The sequence below is a fragment of the Thunnus maccoyii genome, chromosome 17 (genome assembly GCF_910596095.1).
Source record: "Thunnus maccoyii chromosome 17, fThuMac1.1, whole genome shotgun sequence".
Classification (NCBI taxonomy): domain Eukaryota; kingdom Metazoa; phylum Chordata; class Actinopteri; order Scombriformes; family Scombridae; genus Thunnus; species Thunnus maccoyii.
In genome coordinates this window covers 30217336-30239544 of record NC_056549.1, presented here as the reverse complement: position 1 = coordinate 30239544, position 22209 = coordinate 30217336, and the positions used below count along the sequence as shown (strand labels likewise).

The 22209-nt window shown below is 41.2% G+C and overlaps 1 protein-coding gene across 1 annotated transcript in view; it reads left to right on the top strand.

The window, feature by feature from the left end:
- Window positions 1-4085: 4085 nt before the first annotated feature.
- mcm9 (minichromosome maintenance 9 homologous recombination repair factor) overlaps window positions 4086-22209 on the top strand; it is a 71950-nt gene continuing 53826 nt past the window's right edge. The window contains exons 1-2 of the mRNA XM_042390235.1: window positions 4086-4356; window positions 16861-17044. Coding sequence (XP_042246169.1) covers window positions 16880-17044 — 165 coding nt within the window. The 5' untranslated portion in view covers window positions 4086-4356; window positions 16861-16879. The remainder of the gene's footprint in view (window positions 4357-16860; window positions 17045-22209) is intronic.

The following is a 22209-nucleotide window of genomic DNA, read 5'->3' as shown; positions in this document are numbered from 1 at the left end:
AATTGGTGGCCTATTTCCTTATTGAATAGAGACTACAAAATTGTTGCCTCAATAATTGCTAAGCGTATTGAAAATGTGTTGGATCTAGTTATTGATGAGGTTCAGTCAGGTTTCATGAGAAAAAGACATATCTCCAATAATATCAGGTTCATTTTAGATTTAATTGATTATTGTTTTTTATGTTCTGAAGATAATTTCATTCATTATCTGGACTTCTATAAAGCCTTTGACACAGTAGAGCACAACTTCATATTTCAGTCCATGGAAAAATCTGGATTTGTTGAGTTCTTCTGTAAAGTCGTTAAAACAATGTACACAAACGGTAATAGCTCCATCAGGTTGAAAAATGGCACATCACTGAGGTTTGATATAAAACACGGAATCCGTCAGGGTTGCCCGGCTTCCCCATATTTACTACTCTGTACACAACTTCTTACCAGTCATATTGAAAATGGCACGTTAAGAGGAATCTCTATTGCAGACAGAGAAATTATAATCAGTCATCTTGCTGACGACACTACTTTATTTCTAAAAAAGTACCCATTGCTATCAAAATAATAGAATCATTCTCTGCAGCATCTGGACTTTGTTTAAATCTGAAGAAATGTGAGCTTCTCTCTCTTAAACACTGTAACTCACCATCTATCTGTAACATACCGATTAAAGAAAAGGTTACTTATTTGGGGATTACCATCATGAAAGATGAAGAAAAAAGATGTACTGAGAACTTTGATGTAATTACTGATAAAATGAAGAAAAAGCTTATCCAATGGTTATAAAGAGACTTATCCTTGAAAGAGCGAGTGTTACTGACAAAAGCTGACGGTTTATGCTGTCTCACATATGCAGCAATCTCTCTGTTTGTCAATAAGAAGATTGGTAACACAATTGATAAATTACTCTTTGATTTTGTATGGAAAAATAAGACTCATTATATAAAAAAGTCTGTTATTATGAATACCTATGAGTCTGGTGGGCTCAACTTTCTTGATTTTACTACTCTTGATAATACCTTTAAAATTAATTGGATAAAGCAGTTTCTAAACAAACCTACATCTATTTGGAACTTCATACTCAATTATATTTTCTCTGAGATTGGAGGACTTGAATTTGTTCTTCTGTGTGACTGCCTTTTTTCACTTACGTAATATCACAAAAATCAGGCACATCCTGTCCCTAAAAGATGCAGAAAAACTAGTTCACGCATTTGTTACTTCTAGGCTGGATTATTGCAATTCCTTATTATCAGGCTGCCCTAACAAGTCTCTAAAGACTCTCCAGCTGGTCCAGAATGCAGCTGCATGTGTTCTGACCAAAACTAGAAAAAGAGACCACATTTCTCCCATTTTAGCTTCACTACATTGGCTTCCTGTAAAATCTAGAATAGAATTTAAAATCCTTCTCCTAACTTACAAAGCCCTTAATGGTCAGGCACCATCATATCTTGAAGAGCTCATAATACCGTATTATCCCACTAGAACACTGCGCTCCCAGTATGCAGGCTTACTGGTGGTCCCTACAGTCTTTAAAAGTAGAATGGGAGGCAGAGCCTTCAGCTATCAGGCTCCTCTTCTATGGAACCATCTACCGGATTCAGTCCGGGGTGCAGACACCCTCTCTATGTTTAAGAGTAGGCTTAAAACTTTCCTTTTTGATAAAGCTTATAGTTAGGGCCGACCAGGCTTGCCTTGGATCAGCCCTTAGTTATGCTGCTATAGGCCTAGACTGCTGGGGGACTTCCCATGATGCACTGAGCTCCTCTCTCCTTCTCCTCCTCTCCATCTGTATGCATTCATGTAACATCAATGCATGTCACTAACTTTGCTTCTTCCCCGGAGATTTTTGTGCTTTCTCATCTCAGGAAAACCTGAGTCCCGGCCGAACCTTCACGGTCCTTCACAGTCCTGATGGCATCCTTCCCTGGCTATTGCTGCTTGTGCTTGTTGTTGTTGTTGTGATTGTTTTTCTTCTGTCCCCCCTCCCCCTTTCCCTCTCTCTTTCTCTCTCTCAACCCAACCGGTCAAAGCAGATGGCCGCCCACCAAGAGCCGGGGTCTGCTTGAGGTTTCTACCCGTTAAAGGGGAGTTTTTCCTTACCACTGTCGCCAAGTGCTTGCTCATGGGGGAATTGTTGGGTCTCTGTATATTAAAGAGTACGGTCTTGACCTGCTCTATGTGAAAAGTGCCTTGAGATGACTTCTGTTGTGATATGGCGCTATATAAATAAAAATTGATTGATTGATATAAAATAGAAAAACTCCCATTATCCTTATCTAAATTCCACAGACAAATGCTTTTAGCATGATCTTTAATTAACAAACATAACTTCTCCCCCCTTATAGATGCTTTATTTGGAATAGTCGGCATATAATAATCAAAAATCCTTATTCTTTCCAAACTGGTTTAATAATAATATAATTTTAGTAAACCAATTAATTAATGCCAATGGACTGCTATTGAGCTATTCTGAATTTCTTGATACTTTTGGCATTACTGTTACCCCAAAGGAGTTTGCCACAGTTATGGTTGCTATTCCTTCTGGGATTCTACTACTCCTGAAGGGGACAGAAACACCAGTTTGTTTACCAACAGTTGACACTAAGGTAACTTCTATGAGTAGTGTCTGCCTGACTCGACTACTACTTTAAGAAATAATAATCGTAGCATACAGTCATTGTTTCAAAAAGATATTACTAGTACCCCTTATGTTGTATCTTACTGGTCTAAATTTGTCAATAACCTGAATTGGAAATATGTCTGGAGTCTCCCATATAAATATCTTCTTACTAATAAGATGAGGGAAGTTTCTTTTAAAATCATACATAGATATTATCCTGCTAATCATTATCTTCTTAAGTTCAAAAAAGACATCTGTGTTAACTGTTCAGTTCGTGAAATGCATCCAGAAACGATGCAACACCTATTCTGGCAATGTCCTTACACTAACAAATTCTGGAAAGATGTAAACCAATATATTGTTGATAATATTGACTATGACTTTTCACTCTACTGGAAAAATATATTGTTTGGTTTCTTCAATAAAAATAATAATAAAATGAATGATTTATACACAATCAATTTTATCATTCATTCATCTTAGCAAAATTTCATATTCATACATCTACATTTAGCAATTCTAAACCCTTTATGATAATATTTGAAAATGAAACTAAATAATTTAAAACTATATTTAACTCTAAAAATAAGAAAGCTGCTAAAACTGTTGATTTATGTACTTTGTTTAATATCTTTATTCAATTATTGTCATCATTGGCGGCAATCTCAATGCAGAGAGATATTGAGATGAGATTCTGCAACCAGTGGCAATCCCATATCTCCACAGTCTGGGACCGAACTCTATCCTCCAAAATGACAACGCTCACCCCCACAGTTGGGGTTTATCAGAGACTACCTCCTGAATTTGGGAGTGGAGAGGATAGAATGGCCTGCCAGCAGTCCTGACCTCATTGAACACTTGTGGGATCAGCTTGGGCGTGCTGTTTATGCCAGAGTGACCAACACAACAACGTTGGCTGACTTGCAACAAATGCTGGTTGAAGAATGGAATGCCATCCCACAGCAGTGTGTGACCAGGCTGGTGACCAGCATGAGGCGGAGGTGCCAAGCTGTTGTGGCTGTGTATGGTTCTTCCACACACTACTGAGGCTCCTGTTTGTTAAATGGATAAATTGTTAAATTACTAATATGTCTTGTTTCTTCAAACTTCAATCATCCAATCCACCAAACACCAAACAAGAGTCAATGGCAGAATAAGCTGTTTGGCATTGGCAGAGAAGATTTGGCAAATTTTTCATGGGTGCAACCCACATACTCAGCTTTGCTGCTCATCCCACAAATGCATGTTGCTTACAAATATGGCACCGTTTAAAAGGGAAATAAACAGGCTTTTCAATGCTATAAGATTTATTGCCAAGAAGCATTGTTACAACAAAGAAATAATCTACCTAACATAAATTTCCTTACTTTTTGTGCTAAGTTTGTTTGATATCCCTGTTTGTATGTGAATTTGAATGTCAATAAAGATATTGGGAGGGGGGTCCTCAGTCCCACATGGCGGAAGCGGAGCTCTGCTGCTGAGCGCTGATGTTGCAATGGAAAGGCCAATCAGCTTCCACTTCTTATCAATATAAATTTTTTGATTAGGATAGGAACAGGGTAAGGTTTGATCTGGGTAAGAATATTAGGTTAGGCCAATCAGAGACAGAGTAGGACGGGTCATGACTTCGTCATCCTGGAAAAAACAATATCCCTTCCGGGGCAAACCCGCCCACTGTTAGCCCGCGGAACAGAAGTTGCTTGTTGACATCGGTGAAGGAAAATGTGGTGACAAGATACGGTGAGAAGCCTTCTGTTTGTGTTCATTTATTAATGTTGCAATTCGCTAGGTAAGGTGATGTGACGGCAGAGTCTGTGTAGCTAACGACCGTTAGCAATCCCCATCCGTAGCTAATTTAAGGTTGTAGATTTTACCGGCTGTCCCAAGTAATACCTAAAATGTGTTCAAGTTAACAATTTCAACGCGCAACTCCTTAGTAGAGGTGGGGCAGTTAACTAGACGTGCTACCAAATAAACCGCTCAGTCCTAACCCTTACTGTCTTGTCTCTTTTAAAAATAAATCTCACCTATGTGTGGCTTGAATGTGTCTGATTGTGCGGCGTCTTCTTCGCCTCGTTTTTAAGCAAACTTCGCCAATAGGTTAATACTTAATCAGAATTGTTGTCAAATAGCACTTTTTGTTTTTACTTTACAATTATATTTCATAAATATAAAGACTTTAAGTATGGAGAATGTAATAAAATAAATAAAAGCAACCTTCCGGTGAATGTGACTTCACATCCATCCATTCAGTCAGTCAGTCTGCCAATAATGAATGAATGAGAAAACAAACAAATAAAAATACATAAATAACTAAATAAAACAAAATGAATAAATAATAGATAAAATGAGTAACTGTAAAAATAAAATAATGACTACCGGCAGTCTTTATTTCAAAAAAAATTTGAGGTTTTATCATTTCAATTGTGTGAATAATTAGACCGTCATTGAGAAACTTCCTGTTTCCGAAGACCAATTGTACTGTTTATATCCTGTGTGCAGTACGTGGTACTGGAAATGACATATTGGAAATTATATATACATTTGATGAACTATGTGCTATTTAGGCTTCACTTTCTGTTGTCCGTAGGCAATACTACATAATTGAAATATTAATGCAGCAATACATTTACCAGGGGCAACTGACATGGATATACATTTTCATGAATATTGGACATTAGGGCTGCTTGATTATGGCAAAAATCATAATCACGATTATTTTGGTCAATATTGAGATCATGATTATTTAAAACGATTACTCATTCACTCGGCGTAGGCCTAAATCAACTGAAAAACAAATTAAAAAAATAATTGTAAATTAAAGCTGCAAGCAGCGATGACCAGGCCCTTGCAGCTTTGTGCAATTCGGGGTGTGCTGCGGTCGAAGGGCTTTTATTGTGGGCATGTAGAAGTATTCAGCCTGGGCTTTTATCAGACGTTGCACGAAGGAGTTAAATATCACTTCATGTGTCCACTATGTGACGCTAGAGAACACCTACTAATTATAAGTCATGTTGCTGATTATCATGTGTAGTCCACACCATGTAAATTCCATGTAAATTGGATGATGTTTGTCATATGAGGACAGGCCTGGAATTAAGTCATTTTTAGGGCGAGGCCACTTTGGCCCTTGATAAATACAAATTTAATGGGCCTCGCAGCCAAAATGTAGGGCACCAAGGCCAAAACCAATAACAATAAGTGATAATAACACTGTATGAAGACAAAACTGTATAAAATCAACAATTAGGACTCAGACAGTGTATTGAAAAACAGTGCTGAATTTATTAAAACTGTACGCTGAATGTTTGGTACTGTCTGACTGAATTTTTAAAAAAAATATGAACAATTCATTATATTGTTGTTTTTAATGTTATTATTTTAATGATAAAATAAAGTCTGTAAACAGACTCAGGGGGATCAAAATTAATCAGAACAAGTTTCAACACTTTCAACCCATGCAACGATTAGCATTTGAGTCTGAGATCATAGGAGAAAAATGTAGGGCTGTAGTCTGCTGGTCGACTGGTCGATTAGTTGGTTGATATCCTCTCGTCCAACTAAATTCTCATTGGTCGAATAATCTCTGTGTTACTTTCATAAGGAGAAAAATGCTACATCAGTAGCCTTCCAGGATTAATCCATTATTTCCTTAGGCGGGAGGGACAGACTAACAAATTACCTGTGAAAACGGAGATGTATTCAAAACACCATACATTGCGTAGTATGTTTGCGTAGTGAGTGGGAAAGAGTGAGCCGCAGAGAAGTGCCATTGGATGTGAGCGGAGCAGAGGAAAAGGTTAGTAGTAAGTTGTCAGTCTGGCAGACTCTTTGCTGAGTCTGCAGCCTGGATGTCCTGATGTTGGCCAGATGCATATCTTGAAATGGTGTTATCCTACTTTTGAGGTTGGTGGTAAGGCAGGTCAAGGCCTTCCTTCGATGGTCGAGCCATCTGGTGCCCTGGCAGCGTGCTGGTTTGATGACATGTTCATTGAGGATGGCTGCCACTTCTGTCAGCTCCTTCCATTTCTTTGCTGACCCTCTGTAGAGGTAGTAAAGCTGCATCAAAAGTTCATCAATTTGTGTGAAAAAGGTTTCCTGAAATGCATCTTTTAAGCACAACTCAAGCCGATGGGTAACACAATGCACGTTCACCATCCATGGTGCGTCATGGTTTTGTAAGGACCCCATTTACTCTACCAAAGTTAACTGATGCTCCATCAGCTGCAATAACACTGGTGCTGAGGTCAAGCTGATGTTCTTGACATTTTTCTTTAATGGCCCGATATATTCCTTCTGCATCACATGTGGTGGGTTCTGCTATTCCAAGCAGTTTTATTTTTGGAGTGTCACTCTCAATTAACTTGACACTGTTCATCTCTTTCTCTGATGTTGACTTATCAGTGCTACTGTCAAATAGCACAGAGTAATAAAAAGACTCACGATGAAACAACTGCTCCATGTCCTCTTTCATGCTACCAGCAGTATGCCCTATGAAGGCACAGCAAGCCTTGGTGTTTGCATATGTTTCACCTAGCTGAACTCCATGTTTGCGTTCCACTGAAACCAATGTACTGTACATTTTAAATAGCTGTTCACAATAAGCTACTGTGTCCGCAATGTAGAACAGTTTGCACATTTTGTCCTGCGTCTTTGCAGTTTCTGTACTGCTTCTTGTACTGCTTCTTTTGAGGCTGGTGGGTTTAACAAAGCCTTTTCTGCATCAGTGTGAACTTTTGAGTTGCGTGTTGTAGCTTGGGTGTGCTGTTCATGCCAACAGCTTATTTTGCTGTTGCTACTTACTCTTGTTTTGAGCTTCTGGTACCCCCAGGTGCTGCCAATCAGGCATGTGGCAGCCTGTGAGCATGGGCCCTGCTACAGTGGTCAGTAGGTGTCTGCTCCAAGAATCGGCATGCCACGTTTGACTGATCTGGATAGGGACCGTGCGATAGGGCAACTTCAAGGTGGTGTTCCGCAAAACCAAGTTGTGGCATTATTTGGAGTGAGCCCTAGTACCATCTCCAAAGTGAAGGCCAAGTTCCATATAATGGGGGATGTCAGAGACAGGCCGCAAAGTGGGCGTCCCAAGAAGACAACACCCCAAGAAGACCGTTTCCTCATCCTGTCAGCACTTAGGTACCATAGGCTGTCTACAGATTTGCAGTCAAGGTTTGAGGACGATATGGCCGACGGCTCTCTGCCCAGACAATCCGGAACAGACTGCACGCAGCCAATCTCCGGTCTCATAGGGCTGCCAGGAGGCTTGCCATGACTGCCCTTCACCGTCAGGCCCGTTTGCGCTGGTGTCAGCAACACGTGCACTGGAACGTCAACATGTGGAGGAACCTTATGTTCAGCGATGAGTCCAGATTCTGCCTACAGCAGTTGGATCGTAGGGTCAAAATGAGGATAAGATGCGGAGAACGCTAAGCTGATTGCTGCACTGATAGAGTAACATCTTTTGGTGGAGGCGGTGTGATGGTGTGGGGTGGCATCTCCCTCACTGGAAAAACGAGGCTCGTCATCATTGGAGGCAATCTCAATGCCTAGAGATATCGCGATGAAATTCTGCAACCAGTGGCTATCCCATATCTCTACAGTCTGAGACCAAACTCTATCCTCCATGATGACAATGCTCACCCCCACAGAGCGAGGTTTATCAGAGACTACCTCCTGAATTTGGGAGTGGAGAGGATGGAATGGCCTGTCGGCAGTCCTGACCTCAACCCCATTGAACACTTGTGGGATCAGCTTAGGCGTGCTGTTCATGTCAGAGTGACCAACACAACCACGTTGGCTGACTGGCGACAAATACTGGTTGAAGAATGGGATGCCATCCCACAGCAGTGTGTGACCAGGCTGGTGAGCATGGGCCCTGCTACAGTGGTGGCTACAGTGGTGGGGGGGATAATGTCATATTCAGACCTCCTACAAGTCAAAGCCAGTCTACCGTTGTCATTGTGGGTCTGATGTGTTGTATGCCACAGTTTTATAATATTACAGACTAGTAGCTACAAGTACTGTCAAAAGAGCCTAAACAAGTGTAATATTCCTTCTTTATTGATGCAGTTCTGGAAATGCCTTCAGATGAAGTTTTTTTTTAGCATTCTTTATTTCATCTCCAAATGTATCCCTGCTGAGGTTTTGACCAGGATGACATGATGAAAATAACATAATCTCGATTATCCAGCACTGCCTTTTTGGTTAGTAAAAAATATGTTCTAGATTTGGGAATAAAAGCTCATTTCACTCGGTGCACTGAGCCCATTAATGTTAGTTGCTGTCCTTTTTACACAGCCTGTTCAAGGCGGGAATGCTGCGCCTTTATTCCGCCTCGCTGTTCTGTATAAAAGGTATGGACACGCAGTGGGGGGCAGAGTTGCTCCTCCAATAAGCTGGCTGTGGAGGTAGTTACAGCCAGATGGACGTCTGTGTGAAGCTTCGGGATAGCTGGCATGGCTGGACAGGGAGCTGATGCTATTGTGTTACACAACATGCCGGATGCTATGTAAAAGCACACACGGTGGCATTATGCCAGTTTTGTTTGGAGCGAAGGTGGCTTAGTGACGGATCTCCTTTACAGCTATAATGCAGTATATCTGTATAAAAAAATGAGAATATATGAGATGAAAGTATAAAACAGCCTCTGTAAAACTGCAATGATCACCCAACCGGGCGGCAAGACCCACTTATATTAACATTAACGTTATTTAGCCAAATTACATACACTATATTGGCTAACGTGCCAGACAAAAGACACTAGTGTTAGCGTTAATATTACTTATCATAAGCAAATCGATTATGTTTGCTGGCTTGGTGCCGATGAGCCGAACACTTTTTTGACCTTTTCGCTTCCTTTAATAAAGTCGTGATTACTTTTTCGTGGTTCCAGGCCATTTTTGGGTGGGTGAGCCCTGCATGCCTTGCAGTAGAGGAAAGTTGTCTTATTCATTTATTCGACACCAAGCCAGTCTATTTTCCATTTGGTGTGGTGTTGGTGACGGCCCGGGACTTAAGTTGCTTTCATCGGTTGTAGCAGTTAGGGTTTTTGTAAGGAGGTAGCGGCCCATCCTGGCAGCAAACGTCACTGCAGGTACAGCATGAGTGCAACACCTCTGTCAGGTATCGTAGTGCATAGTGTGAACAACAGCACTATTTATGTTTGTGTGTTACAATTGAAAGTAAATGAATTGGAAGAAAATAAAATGATGGCATCATGTAGAATTAGGATATTGACCTAAACTGGTAAAGATAAAATTATTTTTTTCAAATTTTTGGGGGCAATTTCTGCCCCTCGATCACGGTTTTTAGGGGCATCCTGAGATTTCTTGGGGCATTTTTGCCCTTGCCCCCCGCTAATTTCCGTCGCTGACTCCTAGTAGGTTAACCATATCCATGTACAATTTGGTCTGCTAAGTTGTAAGACGTTGATGATGCTAAATGGTGCAGCTTTTGAGTTTTCATCAAAAGCTGTTGCCATGGCGAAGCATTATTCACCATGAAACATGAAGCTGTTTTCGAGGGGCTTGTTCTGATGGATGTGCAAACTTTCGCTGTATTTCAATGAACTCCTCCTAGAGATTTAACCTGACCGCCTTTTGGTCAGATTTGGACAGATTTGGTCAGTGTCATATAAGGACTTTTGCGATGAAAAGTTATCAAAATCTTGAGTTTTCATTATACGCTGTTGCTGTGGTGACGCGGAACTCTACTACTCTACGTACTCTAACATTCTCCTCTCCAACTGCTCCTGGTCATGTGACTCCCTCAGTGCTGTGACACATTTTGCAATACACACTCAAGATAAAATCACAGGAGGAGCGAGAAAAGACTTTAAAAGTCACACTCTAATATCTCAAAAACAGTAAAAGATAGAAAAAACATGTAAATTCAAGATTTGTAGGTCAAACTCTCGTGACTCATTTAAAGTTCAAATGAAATCTGTATCTAAAACTATGTGGAAGCAATAAATATTAAAAAAGGTGTGGGTTTGCTCACACTCATTTCACATTACACATTTCAATCAAACTTTGACCAGGTCATGTGGGTTAAAATTCTCTACTTTTCTAAAAATAGACTTGATGAAAATAAGGAAATTAATGTGTTTTACACACAAACTCATCAAGAGTTTTCAACTTACTAATTGAAATGCAGGTGAATGGGATCAAAACTTGCATAACTCAAGCCAGATTACTGTTGAAGAGGAAGTGTACATGTGTGCCTATTCCCCTTTTTCTTTGGAGCTTCTCCCCCTCGCTGGACGGGACAAGACGAGACTTCGACCCTTGTCTGCCGGAACACTTTTAACGGATACGCAAGAGACTGTTGTTTCAGCACAACACTGTCACCGTTACCTACAGAAGGAAAAAAGAGTTTCTTCACGGAGAAGCGGATAACTTCTACGCCCCGCTCTCTACTGACTGACTTGACCATCCTGCGTTTCTTCGCTGCCCTGCAAAGAAACCAACACCGTCAGCCTCCAGGAACAAGGATGGCACCGTTTCTGGATCCCATTTATGGACTCTGACACACACACACACACACACACACACACACACACACACACCGGTTTGCTTTGGAGAGCAACACAAGTAAGAGGTTGTCTGAGCAGAGATATTAGATTTGTGTGTTTATAAGCTTAGTGGTTGTACTATTGTGTGTTTATAAGCTTTTTGCTTGTACTGTTGTGTGTTTTCAATGGACCGCCGAGTCCCGTTTGCTGCTATACCCTGTGGAGTATATTTTAAGTTGTTGCCTGTTTAGTTGTGTTCACTGCACTAGACTGTTTGTTTATCCCGTTCCGGATTTTTGTGTTTGTGCCACCGCGAGTGAAAAGTAAGTTTCTTTGTCAGTTCACAACCAGACAATGTGCGTACAGACTACCGTCCGTATGAGTGTTCTCTGCAGATAAAGCAACCACTGCTCTGCTCTCACGGTTGCGGTACAGAGAGTCGGTCTTCCCTCTTCTTTCCCTTTCTCTTTTACTAACATAGACACACACTCACACACCTACACATCCACCTAATTACGCACGTTTTCCCACACATCTGATGGTCAGATAACGTAGAACATAGTGCCCCCTTTGTTCCTGTGTTATCCGCCATCAGACACGTGTGTGCAGAAACGCCACCAACCACCATTCGGCGCTATCTGCCATTAATCGGAACTCTGTGGCGTCATTCCGCCGGTTAGTTCTCGCATGACGTGACTTCCCCTGGAAGCCGCGCCATCTTGAATCATGTGCACCGTCACCTGGCTCGATCACGTTGGCTATCTTGTGACACACACACACACACACACACACACACACACACACACACACACACACACACACACACTCCCACATGCTTTGTTTACCTGTTTGACTTTACACAGCTGCTGTTTTATGTGTGTTTTCACTTGGTATTAGTTGGTAGCATAGTGTTTATTAATTGAGACAATTGTTGACTTTGTTGGTTCTTGTGGAGATTAATAAATACCGTTTATAACTTTAAAGAGAAGTCTTTCTGTCATTGTGCATATTTTATTGTGATAAGTGGCTGATTGAGATAGTCAAGCCTCGGACTTTCACCTTCACTGTTCACTTAGTGGTACTGATATTTCAGGTATTAGCTCCCCTAATTGAACAACTTGTTTATAAGACTACTTTACAGTTTAGTTATTGGTCCCGGTTTCCGAGTGGTGCCCCTCGTTAATTCAATTTAATAATTTCTCAGTTTCTTAATTCATAATTATCTCAGGTAATTAGGAATTATTACTAATAACTAAACATAGCCTACTATTTGATAAGACTCCTGGCCTGAACATGTCTACATGACAGTATTCCATCAGTGGTGCAAACTGGCTGAATAGCGCCCCCTATGAAATTTCAGTGAAGCAGCCCCAGCAGCAGGAAAAATAGTGGACAAAGGAAGTGATGTTTATCTCCTTCTTGCACTGTCTGAAAACAGCCCGAGTTTGAAGACATCTACATGCTCGTGACAGAGGCCCTTTGATTGCACTGCACAGCCTAACGTGCACGGAGGTGCGAGGGCTCGTTCAATGCTGCTTGCAGCTTTAATAAGGGCGTGAGCGCTGACCAGCGCGAAGCCCTCTTTTATCCAAAGGAATTATTATTTTTATTATTATTATTATTACTGAAAGGAAGGATGTGTGATGATATCGTTCAAAGGAAGAGCTGACGAAGTTCTTATTTTGTAGACGTTTATTAGACGATGGCCATCGGGTCCATTCCATGTACAAAGATGGTCTGGGCAACATACCACTGTCGGGGCATAGCTATATGGGGTTACACATCTGTATCTTATCACATGAATAACATAGGTTTTCCATGGGCACTAGGTCAGTTGGGAGCCATCCATCAAGTAATTGACAGCTACCTCACAACATATTATGTGTCACAACATACCACATCTGAACCAGTTCCAAACTTGACCATGGATCCATTGTTTGTATTTCTAAGGTCCCCCCGAAGGGCTATACCATATTACCTAAGGTGACATGCAGACTCTGGAATGTTTATGTCACATGTCCAACACCCAAAATCAGTAAAGAATATAGGGTCAGATAAAAATCATACTAACAATTACAACTCTTTGATTGGAATATATAGTTATCAAAAGATCTACCTATCGTTGAAACGTGTTGGCGTGGCGTTGAGTTATGATGTTTTGCCATGAAAGAGGAAATTGCTTTAATTTTAGTGAAAATGCTCCAGTCGGCACCAAATTTAACATGTTTGATAACAGTCCAGGCCTGAACACGTCTACATGACAATATTCAATCAGTGATGCAAACTGGCTGAATAGCACCCCCTACGAAATTGCAACGAAGCAGCCCCAGCAGCAGGCAAAATAGTGGACCAAGGAAGTGATGTTAATCTCCTCTTGCACTGTCTGAAAACAGCCCAGGTCTGGAGACATCTACATGCCTGTGACAGAAGCCCTTTGACTGTGCCGTGCCCTGACGTACGCAAGGGTGCGAGGACCTGTTCATCGCTGCTTGCAGCTTTCATTATTATTTTTCCCAAAAAAACTCATTTTTGAGGGCCTAAACATTCTCGAAAACTTTTCAAAGTTTGCATGTTCTCCACAAGTGGTGGACAATTCAATATTTTATGGGTCTTGTGGATGGGTGTGGCAAAATGGTTCGATAGCACCCCCTAGAAAATTAAGATTAAGCCCCTCGATACGGATTGTCGTAGAAGAATGAAATTTGGTATGTATATGTATCATGATCAGACGCACCAAAAAGTCTCTTGGAGTCATACCCCAAGTCCAACACGAAGTCTGTCATTTTGGATTAAAGTTGTGATTTTGACGCAGATTTTGCCATTTCCAGCCTGCATACTTTAACGAACTTCTCCTAGAGATTTGACCTCAGCAACTTCAAATTCAGTCAGCATCGTCTCCAGACCTTGGAGATGAAAAGTTATTAAAATTGTGAGTTTTCAACATTCCTGGGGGGGCGTGGCTGGGCGTTGAATTTCGATCCTTTGCCATGAAAATTGAAATGGACATAACTCCGGCATACATGATCCTATGAGACCCAAACCTTTTGTGCTTGAAAAGAGTCCCTCCCTGAACAGATCCATGTGTCAATACGGGATCTGAGTCATAGTGTCACCTACTGGCATCAGGCAGTTACATGTTTTACACTTTGACACCCTGTGGGTAGCACGGTGAGTGGATCCACCTCAAATTAACTCAGAATATTCTTAAGGCCTTGGAAATTGTATATTCTGAAGTAGGTGACTCTCTGTCAAAAGGTGTTGCCATGATGACACTGCGAATTTCGATGTCTCGCCATGAAATTTCAAAGCCTTATGACCCGACTCCACATGGTCTGATCTTTTCCAAATTTCATATGTTTTTCAAGAGTCCTGGTCTTAAGACATGTACAGGCCCATATTTAGTGACAGTCATAGTGCCACCTACTGTCGCTATGAAGTAACATGCGTCATACTTTGTCTAATTACTATTCCTAGTAAATTTGGCCGATGCACCTGAAATTGACTCAGCTAAGATGTAAGACCTTGGTGATAATAACTCCTGAAGCTTTTGAGTTTTCACTGAAAGCTGTTGCCATGGCGATGCATTGTTCGCCGCAAAGTACAATGCTGTGTTTGAGGGGCAAGGGATGGCTTTACAGTCACAAAACTTGACAGACACGTCTGGTGTGACACCAGTTAAACTCCTCAATGGCTCAACAGCGCCCCCTTGAAAATTTCAAAATTGAAGCCCTGCCTTCTAGATTAACGTAGAAAAATGAAATTCACAGGGCACATGTATCATGTCCAGACGCACAAAAAAGCCTCTTGGAGCCATATGTAAATATATCATAAATATATATAAACATACCATAAATCTAAACAGGAAGTCAGCCATTTTGAAATAACAAAATTTAAAAACAGAGCAATTTTTGCTCTGTTTTTGCCATTTGCAGGCATTGTAATTTAACAAAGTCATCCAATTTACATGAAATTTACATGGTGTGGTCTACGCATGATACAACAACATGACATATACTTAGGAGGTGTTCTCTAGCACCACATATTGAACACAGGAAGTGATAATTATCTGCTACATGCAAAGTGCAATATTCATGAAAATGTAAATCCAGGTCAGTTGCCCGCTGGTAAATGTATCGCTGCAGTATTTCACTTATGTAGTGTTGCCTATGAGCAACAGGAAGTGAACCTAAATGACACATGAAGTGCACAATGGTTGTTCCACAAGGGTCAGTGTTGGGTCCCCTATTATTTAGCCTATATATTAATGATCTCCTACAGTGTCATGATGTAGAACTACAAATGTATGCAGATGACACCATTGTGTACAAAAAAACGGCTGGGTTAGCTGCTGCTAAGGTAACAATTGCATTTGAAAGGATCACACATTGGCTTGATCAATCATGTCTGAGTATAAATGTAAACAAGACTAAAGGTATGTTTTCTCTAAAACTATGGTACAACGCTGATCTTTTCATCAAAGGTGAAAAATTGACATAGTTACTGATTTTAAACATCTTGGTGTGACACTGGATCTAAATTTGAATTTTAAGAAACATGTTACAACAGGGTTAAAACCATAACGTATAATTTAGCAAATTTTATACATATTAAAAACTGTCTGTCTTTGGATGCAGCCAAGATATTTATGCATGCTATGATTCTTTCCCATATATCTTATTGCATCACATGTTGGGGGCAGGCTGGATAAACAGCCATAAAACCTCTTGAGTTCTTATACATACAAACTCTGAAAACTCTGGACAAAAAGCCAATGCATTTCCATCACTGCAGGGTACTAGAGAAATACAATTTACTGAGCTTTGAGAATTTTAGATTATTTTCAAATTTGTGCCTAGTTTATAAAATTTTAAATGGTTTTGCCCCTCTTCCACTATGTGACTTTTTGTATACTCACTCAGTAAGTTCTATTAGATCCTCCAGAATATCCTCTATACAAGATTGTACCATACCATTTCGTCGCACTGCATTTGTGCAGTCAGCTTTCTCTGTGAAAGCCACAACTCATTGGAATGCCCTACCTGATGATATGAAGAACTGTAGTTCAATCAATACATTCAATGCCAAATTAAAAAAATCTACTAAACACCAAAAATCTACTAAACACCAATCAGCTGTGTGACCACTTGAGTCTAAACTTTATCTATGGTCTTCTTATTAGCGCAGGTAGACTTACTTTTAATTTGACAAGTTCACATTATTAATTTCTAATTGACATTGTGGGTGAATGTGATGTGCTGTTGTGTGTAGCTTTGTATTTTGTATGTGTTCTGTGTGTCTTTTGCTTTGAACTGTTTGTCGTTGTGCAGTTGTATGTTTTGATTTAGGGGGACTGCGGATGTAAATTAGTTTTGAGCTAACTCCGGTGCAGTGCATCATTTATGTTTAAAACTGCGCACTGTCCCAATCAATAAATAAATACAATAGTTCATCAGATTTTTTCGCAGTTTCCTATAGCCTATGTCATCTCCAGCGCCATGCACTGCACGCAGGAAATATTTTACCCATTCACAGTGTTGGAGCCATGTCAAAACACAGTGATACCACAGCTGCCGTTCCCTCCATCGCATGCAAGTTGCGAGGGCCCATTTATTGCTACTTGCAGCCTTAATTTTTGATTATTGTTTAACTCCAATTAGCATGACATTTGTACGTTCTCACACCATAGAAATGTCAAACCCTGATCGTTGTATTGTTCATTTCTTTTCTTCCAGGAGATCATATCACTTCACTATGTTGATAAGCACAGAGCAGCAGGCCCTGATTGGTCGGGTGTTTGAAACCTATGTGACAGAGCATCATCATGGTGACATTTACCAGCTCATTGAAGATACTAAGGATGAGACCCATCACCCTGTTGTTGTTAATGCAATGACATTGTTTGAAGCCAACATGGAGGTAATGGAAACATAATTCAAAACATTCTACTGTATTCAAAAAAATAGAAGTAACAGGCAGTAAATCAGGATATTTAGGGGTCCAAGCAGCAAAGCTGCTGGAACCCTATTGTATTTATTAGGATTATTATTACAGCCCAAGCACTGAAAGTGCAAGGAACCTATTGTTTTTCTAAAGATTATTAGGGCCCGAGCACGAAAGTGCCAGGGGCCCAATGGTCCTTGGCACTGAAAGCGCAAGGAACCTCTTGTTTTTGTAGAGCTTATTATGAGGGCCCGAGCACAAAAGTGCCAGGGACCGTTGAAAGTGCAAGGAACCTATTGTTTTTTAGGGGATTATTATTACTATTATTATTATTATAGTATGCTATTGCATTTTTTAGGGTCTTAGGATGCTTGAAAATTCACAAAAATTGGTATACACATCAGAACTGGCGAAAATTGCAAAGTCAGTAGTGATTGGACTCGAGTGTTGCCAGGGGGCTCCATAGCGGCCCCAAACACAGGGCCATTTTGGAACAAAGTTTCTTTGATGTGCATGAAATTCAGTGCATTCATTGCTCCTATCATTATCGACATAATACATGTTTTTTCACCCAACAGGAAGTGAGCCATTTTGGATTTCGTGTGTTAATCTTCATTTTACAAACACATGTTTGAGGCCTTTAGGATACAAAACTCATGAAACTTTGTACCTATGTTTGAATTAGTAAGTATTGTGAGTAAAGGTTAAATCTAAAGACCTTAAAGATGCTGAATTGCAAAGCTTTTTATATCCCACGGAACATCCTTGTAATCACTCATAACACTGTTACCTTTGAGAACCATTTCTCTATGACCTATATTAAGGGAAATATGACAAGTCAAAGTTGCCAGATTGAATTGACCTGGACTTACCCAGGTAATGTCTAAAGACCTTTTTTTTTTTTTTTTTTTTTGCTAAATTGCAAAGCTTTTTAGTTTTCATGGAATGAAACTATATGACAAACATCATCTGATTTACATGGAATTCACATGGTGTGGTTTACACATGATAGATAGCAACGTGATGTATAAGGCTGTATTCAGACCAAATCAGGTAGTGCTGCGAAAACGCCAGTCCTCCCGTTCATTTGGATGGGGGTAGTGTGTTTCGGCTGCGGCTGTTTTGGCTGCTGCAGCACTGCACTTGACTGCGGCTGAAGGCTGCGGTGACCAATCACAGCTAGAGATCAGACTGATCAGAGTTGTAAACTCTGCCATGAGGGAGTACAAAGACGTTATTAAGTGAGGGGAGGACATTTCTCTTTGTTTGATAATGTTAAAAGTTAAGTTAGACTTTTCTGATGGCTTCCCGACTCATTTTGAAAGACAAGAGAAAGAGAGAGAAAAAGAGCACCAGAGAGAGAGAGAGAGGTTACATTCTAGAGCACAAATACACACACCCACAACCCCACACACCTCCGCTCGACCCTGCGACTGAATGCCACAGCGCCTGATTCGGTTGAATAGGGCCTAATTAGTGGGTCATATCTAGCTCCAAATAGTGGACACAGGAAGTGATATTTAATGCCTTCATGCAACATCCAGGAAGACCCAAGGCTTGAAGACATCTACATGACTTCAATAAGAGCCCTTTGACTGTGGCATACTCAACATGCACAAATTTGTGAGGGCCCAATCATCGCTGCTTGCAGCTTTAATTATTATTATTACTAGTAATAATACAAGGTGTGTTAATATTACACGCCTTGTCAGATCTAAAATCACAGATGTGCAGGTACAAGATTATGAGATTGTATTCATAATATTAATATAATGTGTAATGTCTATGGGTGAGATAGAGTGGGGGTTCCAGGCCTTGTTGACGAGGCCGGCTGCAGATGAGTAGAAAGTGTTCTTGTGGGTTGAGGTTTTTGTCTTGACAAATCTCAGCCTCTTGCCAGAGAGGATCATTTCAAAAAATGTTTGTCAGGTGTGGGAGGGGTCAGCCTTGATCTTTCCTGTTAGCCTCAGTGTCCTGGAGGCATGCAGGTCCTGGAGGGATGGCAGGTTGCAGCCAGTCACCTCCTCAGCACAGCAGATGCTACACTGCAGTTTGCCCTTGTCCTTGGCAGTTGCAGCAGTGTACCAGATGGTGATGGAGGTGAGGATGGAGTCAATGATGGCGGTGTAGAAGTGCACCATCATTGCCTTTGGCAGGTTGAAATTCTTCAGCTGCTGCAGGTAGCAGTAGTGACGGGGGCTGCATTCCTTCTGAAATTCACAACCATCCCCACTGTCTTTAGAGTGTTGAGCTCCAGCTTGTTTCGACCACACAAAGTCACTAGATGGTCAATCTCCCACCTGCAGGCGGTCTGATCCCCATCAGCAATGAGGTTTGAGGGAGAGATAGAGTCTGGTCCGGCTGCTTTGCGGGCATTCTCTTGAACAGCCTGTTAATGTCTCTCTCCAGGATAGAGAGAGTCGTTGTATTTGGTGAGGGAGGAGCAGGGGGTGCTCCAAGAAGGCCGGTTGAACACCAGCCCAGGTGAGCTGGAGATTATGGCTGGAGTCAAGGGTGTCAGGACTGTCCTTTTGTCTTTAAAATCAACAGTAGAACTCGTTCAGGTTGTTGGTCAGGCATGAGACCTTAATGGAGTGGGGGGCTTTAAACTTTAAGTTAGTGATCTGTCTAAGACCTTTCCAGACAGAAGCAGAGTCATTAGCTGAGAATTGTTGTTGAGTTTCTCAGAGTACAGTCGTTTAGCATCTTTCATTGCTTTGCTGAACCTGTATTTCGCCTATTTAAACTTATCCCTTTCCCCAATTCTGAACACTTCTTCCAACCTTATCCATCTGAGTTTAGCTATGAACCAGGGTTTGTCGTTGTTGTACTTCACCCTGGTGTGTGATGGTATACAGATGTCCACACAGAAGGTAATGTAGGACATCACAGCCTCTGTGTACTCATCGAGACTGTTGGTGGCAGTTCTGAAAACATTCCAGTCAGTACAGTCCAAGCACTCACATAGGTTATCCACAGCTTCAGTGTTCCACTTTGTAGATACCCTCACTACAGGCTAAGAGTTTTAATTTCTGCCTGTATAAAGCGATCAGGTGGACCATAACATTGTCAGAGTAGCCCAGTACAGGGCGGGGGACAGGCACTTGTGACAATAGTGTAACGTTGATTCAAAGTATTCTCCTCTCTGGTTGGGCATTTCATAAGCTATCTATATCTGAGGAGGCTGTGGCTTAAATTACCTTTTGTTAAAGTCGCCAAGGACAATAATCAAGGAGTGCAGGTTTGTCTGGTCCACATACAGTATCTGGTCAGCAAGTTTGCGCTGTGCCTCCTGCGCGTTGGCCTGCAGTAGAATGTAAACACAGACCAGTATGAAGTAGGAAAATCTTGATCGACTGAAATCATACATAATCTTCGATTAGTCACACAGTTCTTCTTTCTCTATCTCTCTGTTTAGCGTCTTCAGATTAGGCTAACCCATTGTTGCTAACTTTGGAGCTAACCCCCTTCACTTTTCCAGCAGTTGGGGAAATAAAAGATGTGACTTTTCTTGGTCTTGAGAAGCTGCAGCATTTATGAACTGACACACTGTAGCCTGTACTGTACATTTACTGCCAGACTGACAAAATGGTAAATGGTAAATGGACTGTACTTGTATAGCGCCTTTCTAGTCTTCTGACCACTCAAAGCGCTTTTACACTACGAGTCACATTCACCCATTCACACACATTCATACGCTGAATGGGTACAGGGGCTACCATGTCAGGTCCTAACCTGCCCATCAGAGGAAATCTAATCATTCACACACATTCACACACTGATGACACAGCGATCATGAGCAATTTGGGGTTAAGTATCTTGCCCAAGGATACATCGATATGCGGACTGGAGGAGCCGCGAATAGAACTGCCATAATTATCAGAGATAATTATTGATTATAAAAATTAATAGAATTACTAATATGAATTAATAATTATGGGGCACCACCTGGAAACTGGGACCAATGACCAAACAAAGTAGTCCCATAAAAGAGTTCGCCTAGAATGCTAATAACCGAGGGATATCAGTATTCACAGGTGAACAGAAGGGTTGAATTTGACCTCTGACTCCCACAATCGGCCAATTTTCATGATATATTAAACACAATAATGACAAAATAATTTCTCTTTAAAGATATAGCAATGTCCATTAAGCTTAGCAGAATTAACAAAGTTAATAAATACTTTGATCAATAAACAACTATTCTAAAATCTAATTCTACCAAAGCAAACACGAACAGCTATGTACATTGTTGAACACATGCAGATGGATGCAGGTGTGTGTGTGTCAAGATGGCGACATGATCTGACGTGATGACGTCCAAATTTAAATGCAGACGTGACTATGGGAGGAAGTCACGTCATGCGAGAACCGAATGGCGGAAGTGACAGCGGTGTCTTGGCTAGACAATAGCAAGATGCACTCACCCAATGCCATGTCTGATGAAGGATAAGGACAGATAGAGCAGCACTTTGCCCAACGTTATCTGACCATCAGATGTGTAAAGCGATGTGTGTATATATGTGCATGTGTGTGTATGTGTTAGTCAAAAGAGAGGGAAGAAAGAGGAGAGAAAGCGACCGTGAGGAAGGAGAGAAGCGGTACCTTTGTCCACAGAGAGCATGCGTATGGACGGCAGACTGAAACACACATTGTCTGGTTTCTGATTGACAAAGCAACTTACTTTCTCACTCACAGTGGCACAAACACAGCAGTAGTCCTGAGCGGGACAAACACAAAAACAGTCTAGCGATGCAGACACAACTAAATAGGCAGCAAACTTTAAATACTCCTTGGAGTACAGCAGAACAAATCGACTAGGCGACAGTTCACACAACAAAATAGCAATAAAGCTTAAGAATCTAAACGCTAACAACTGTCTCTGCCCAGACTTCCTTCCAGACCTCTTACTTGGTCGCTTTACAAAGCGAGCAGGGTGTGAGTTAAGACCGTCTTTCGGTCCGGCTCAGTTCCTTGGCTCGGATGCTGACAGTGCCGTCCTTGCGCTCTGTAGGCAGGTCTCATGACAGCTGATTCTCAACAGCATGGTGGAGAACAGCAGAGTCGACTCAGTTGAAGAGGAGCGGGGCAGAGAAATTATCTACGTCTTCCTTAAGAAAAATCCTTTTCTTCCTTCTGCA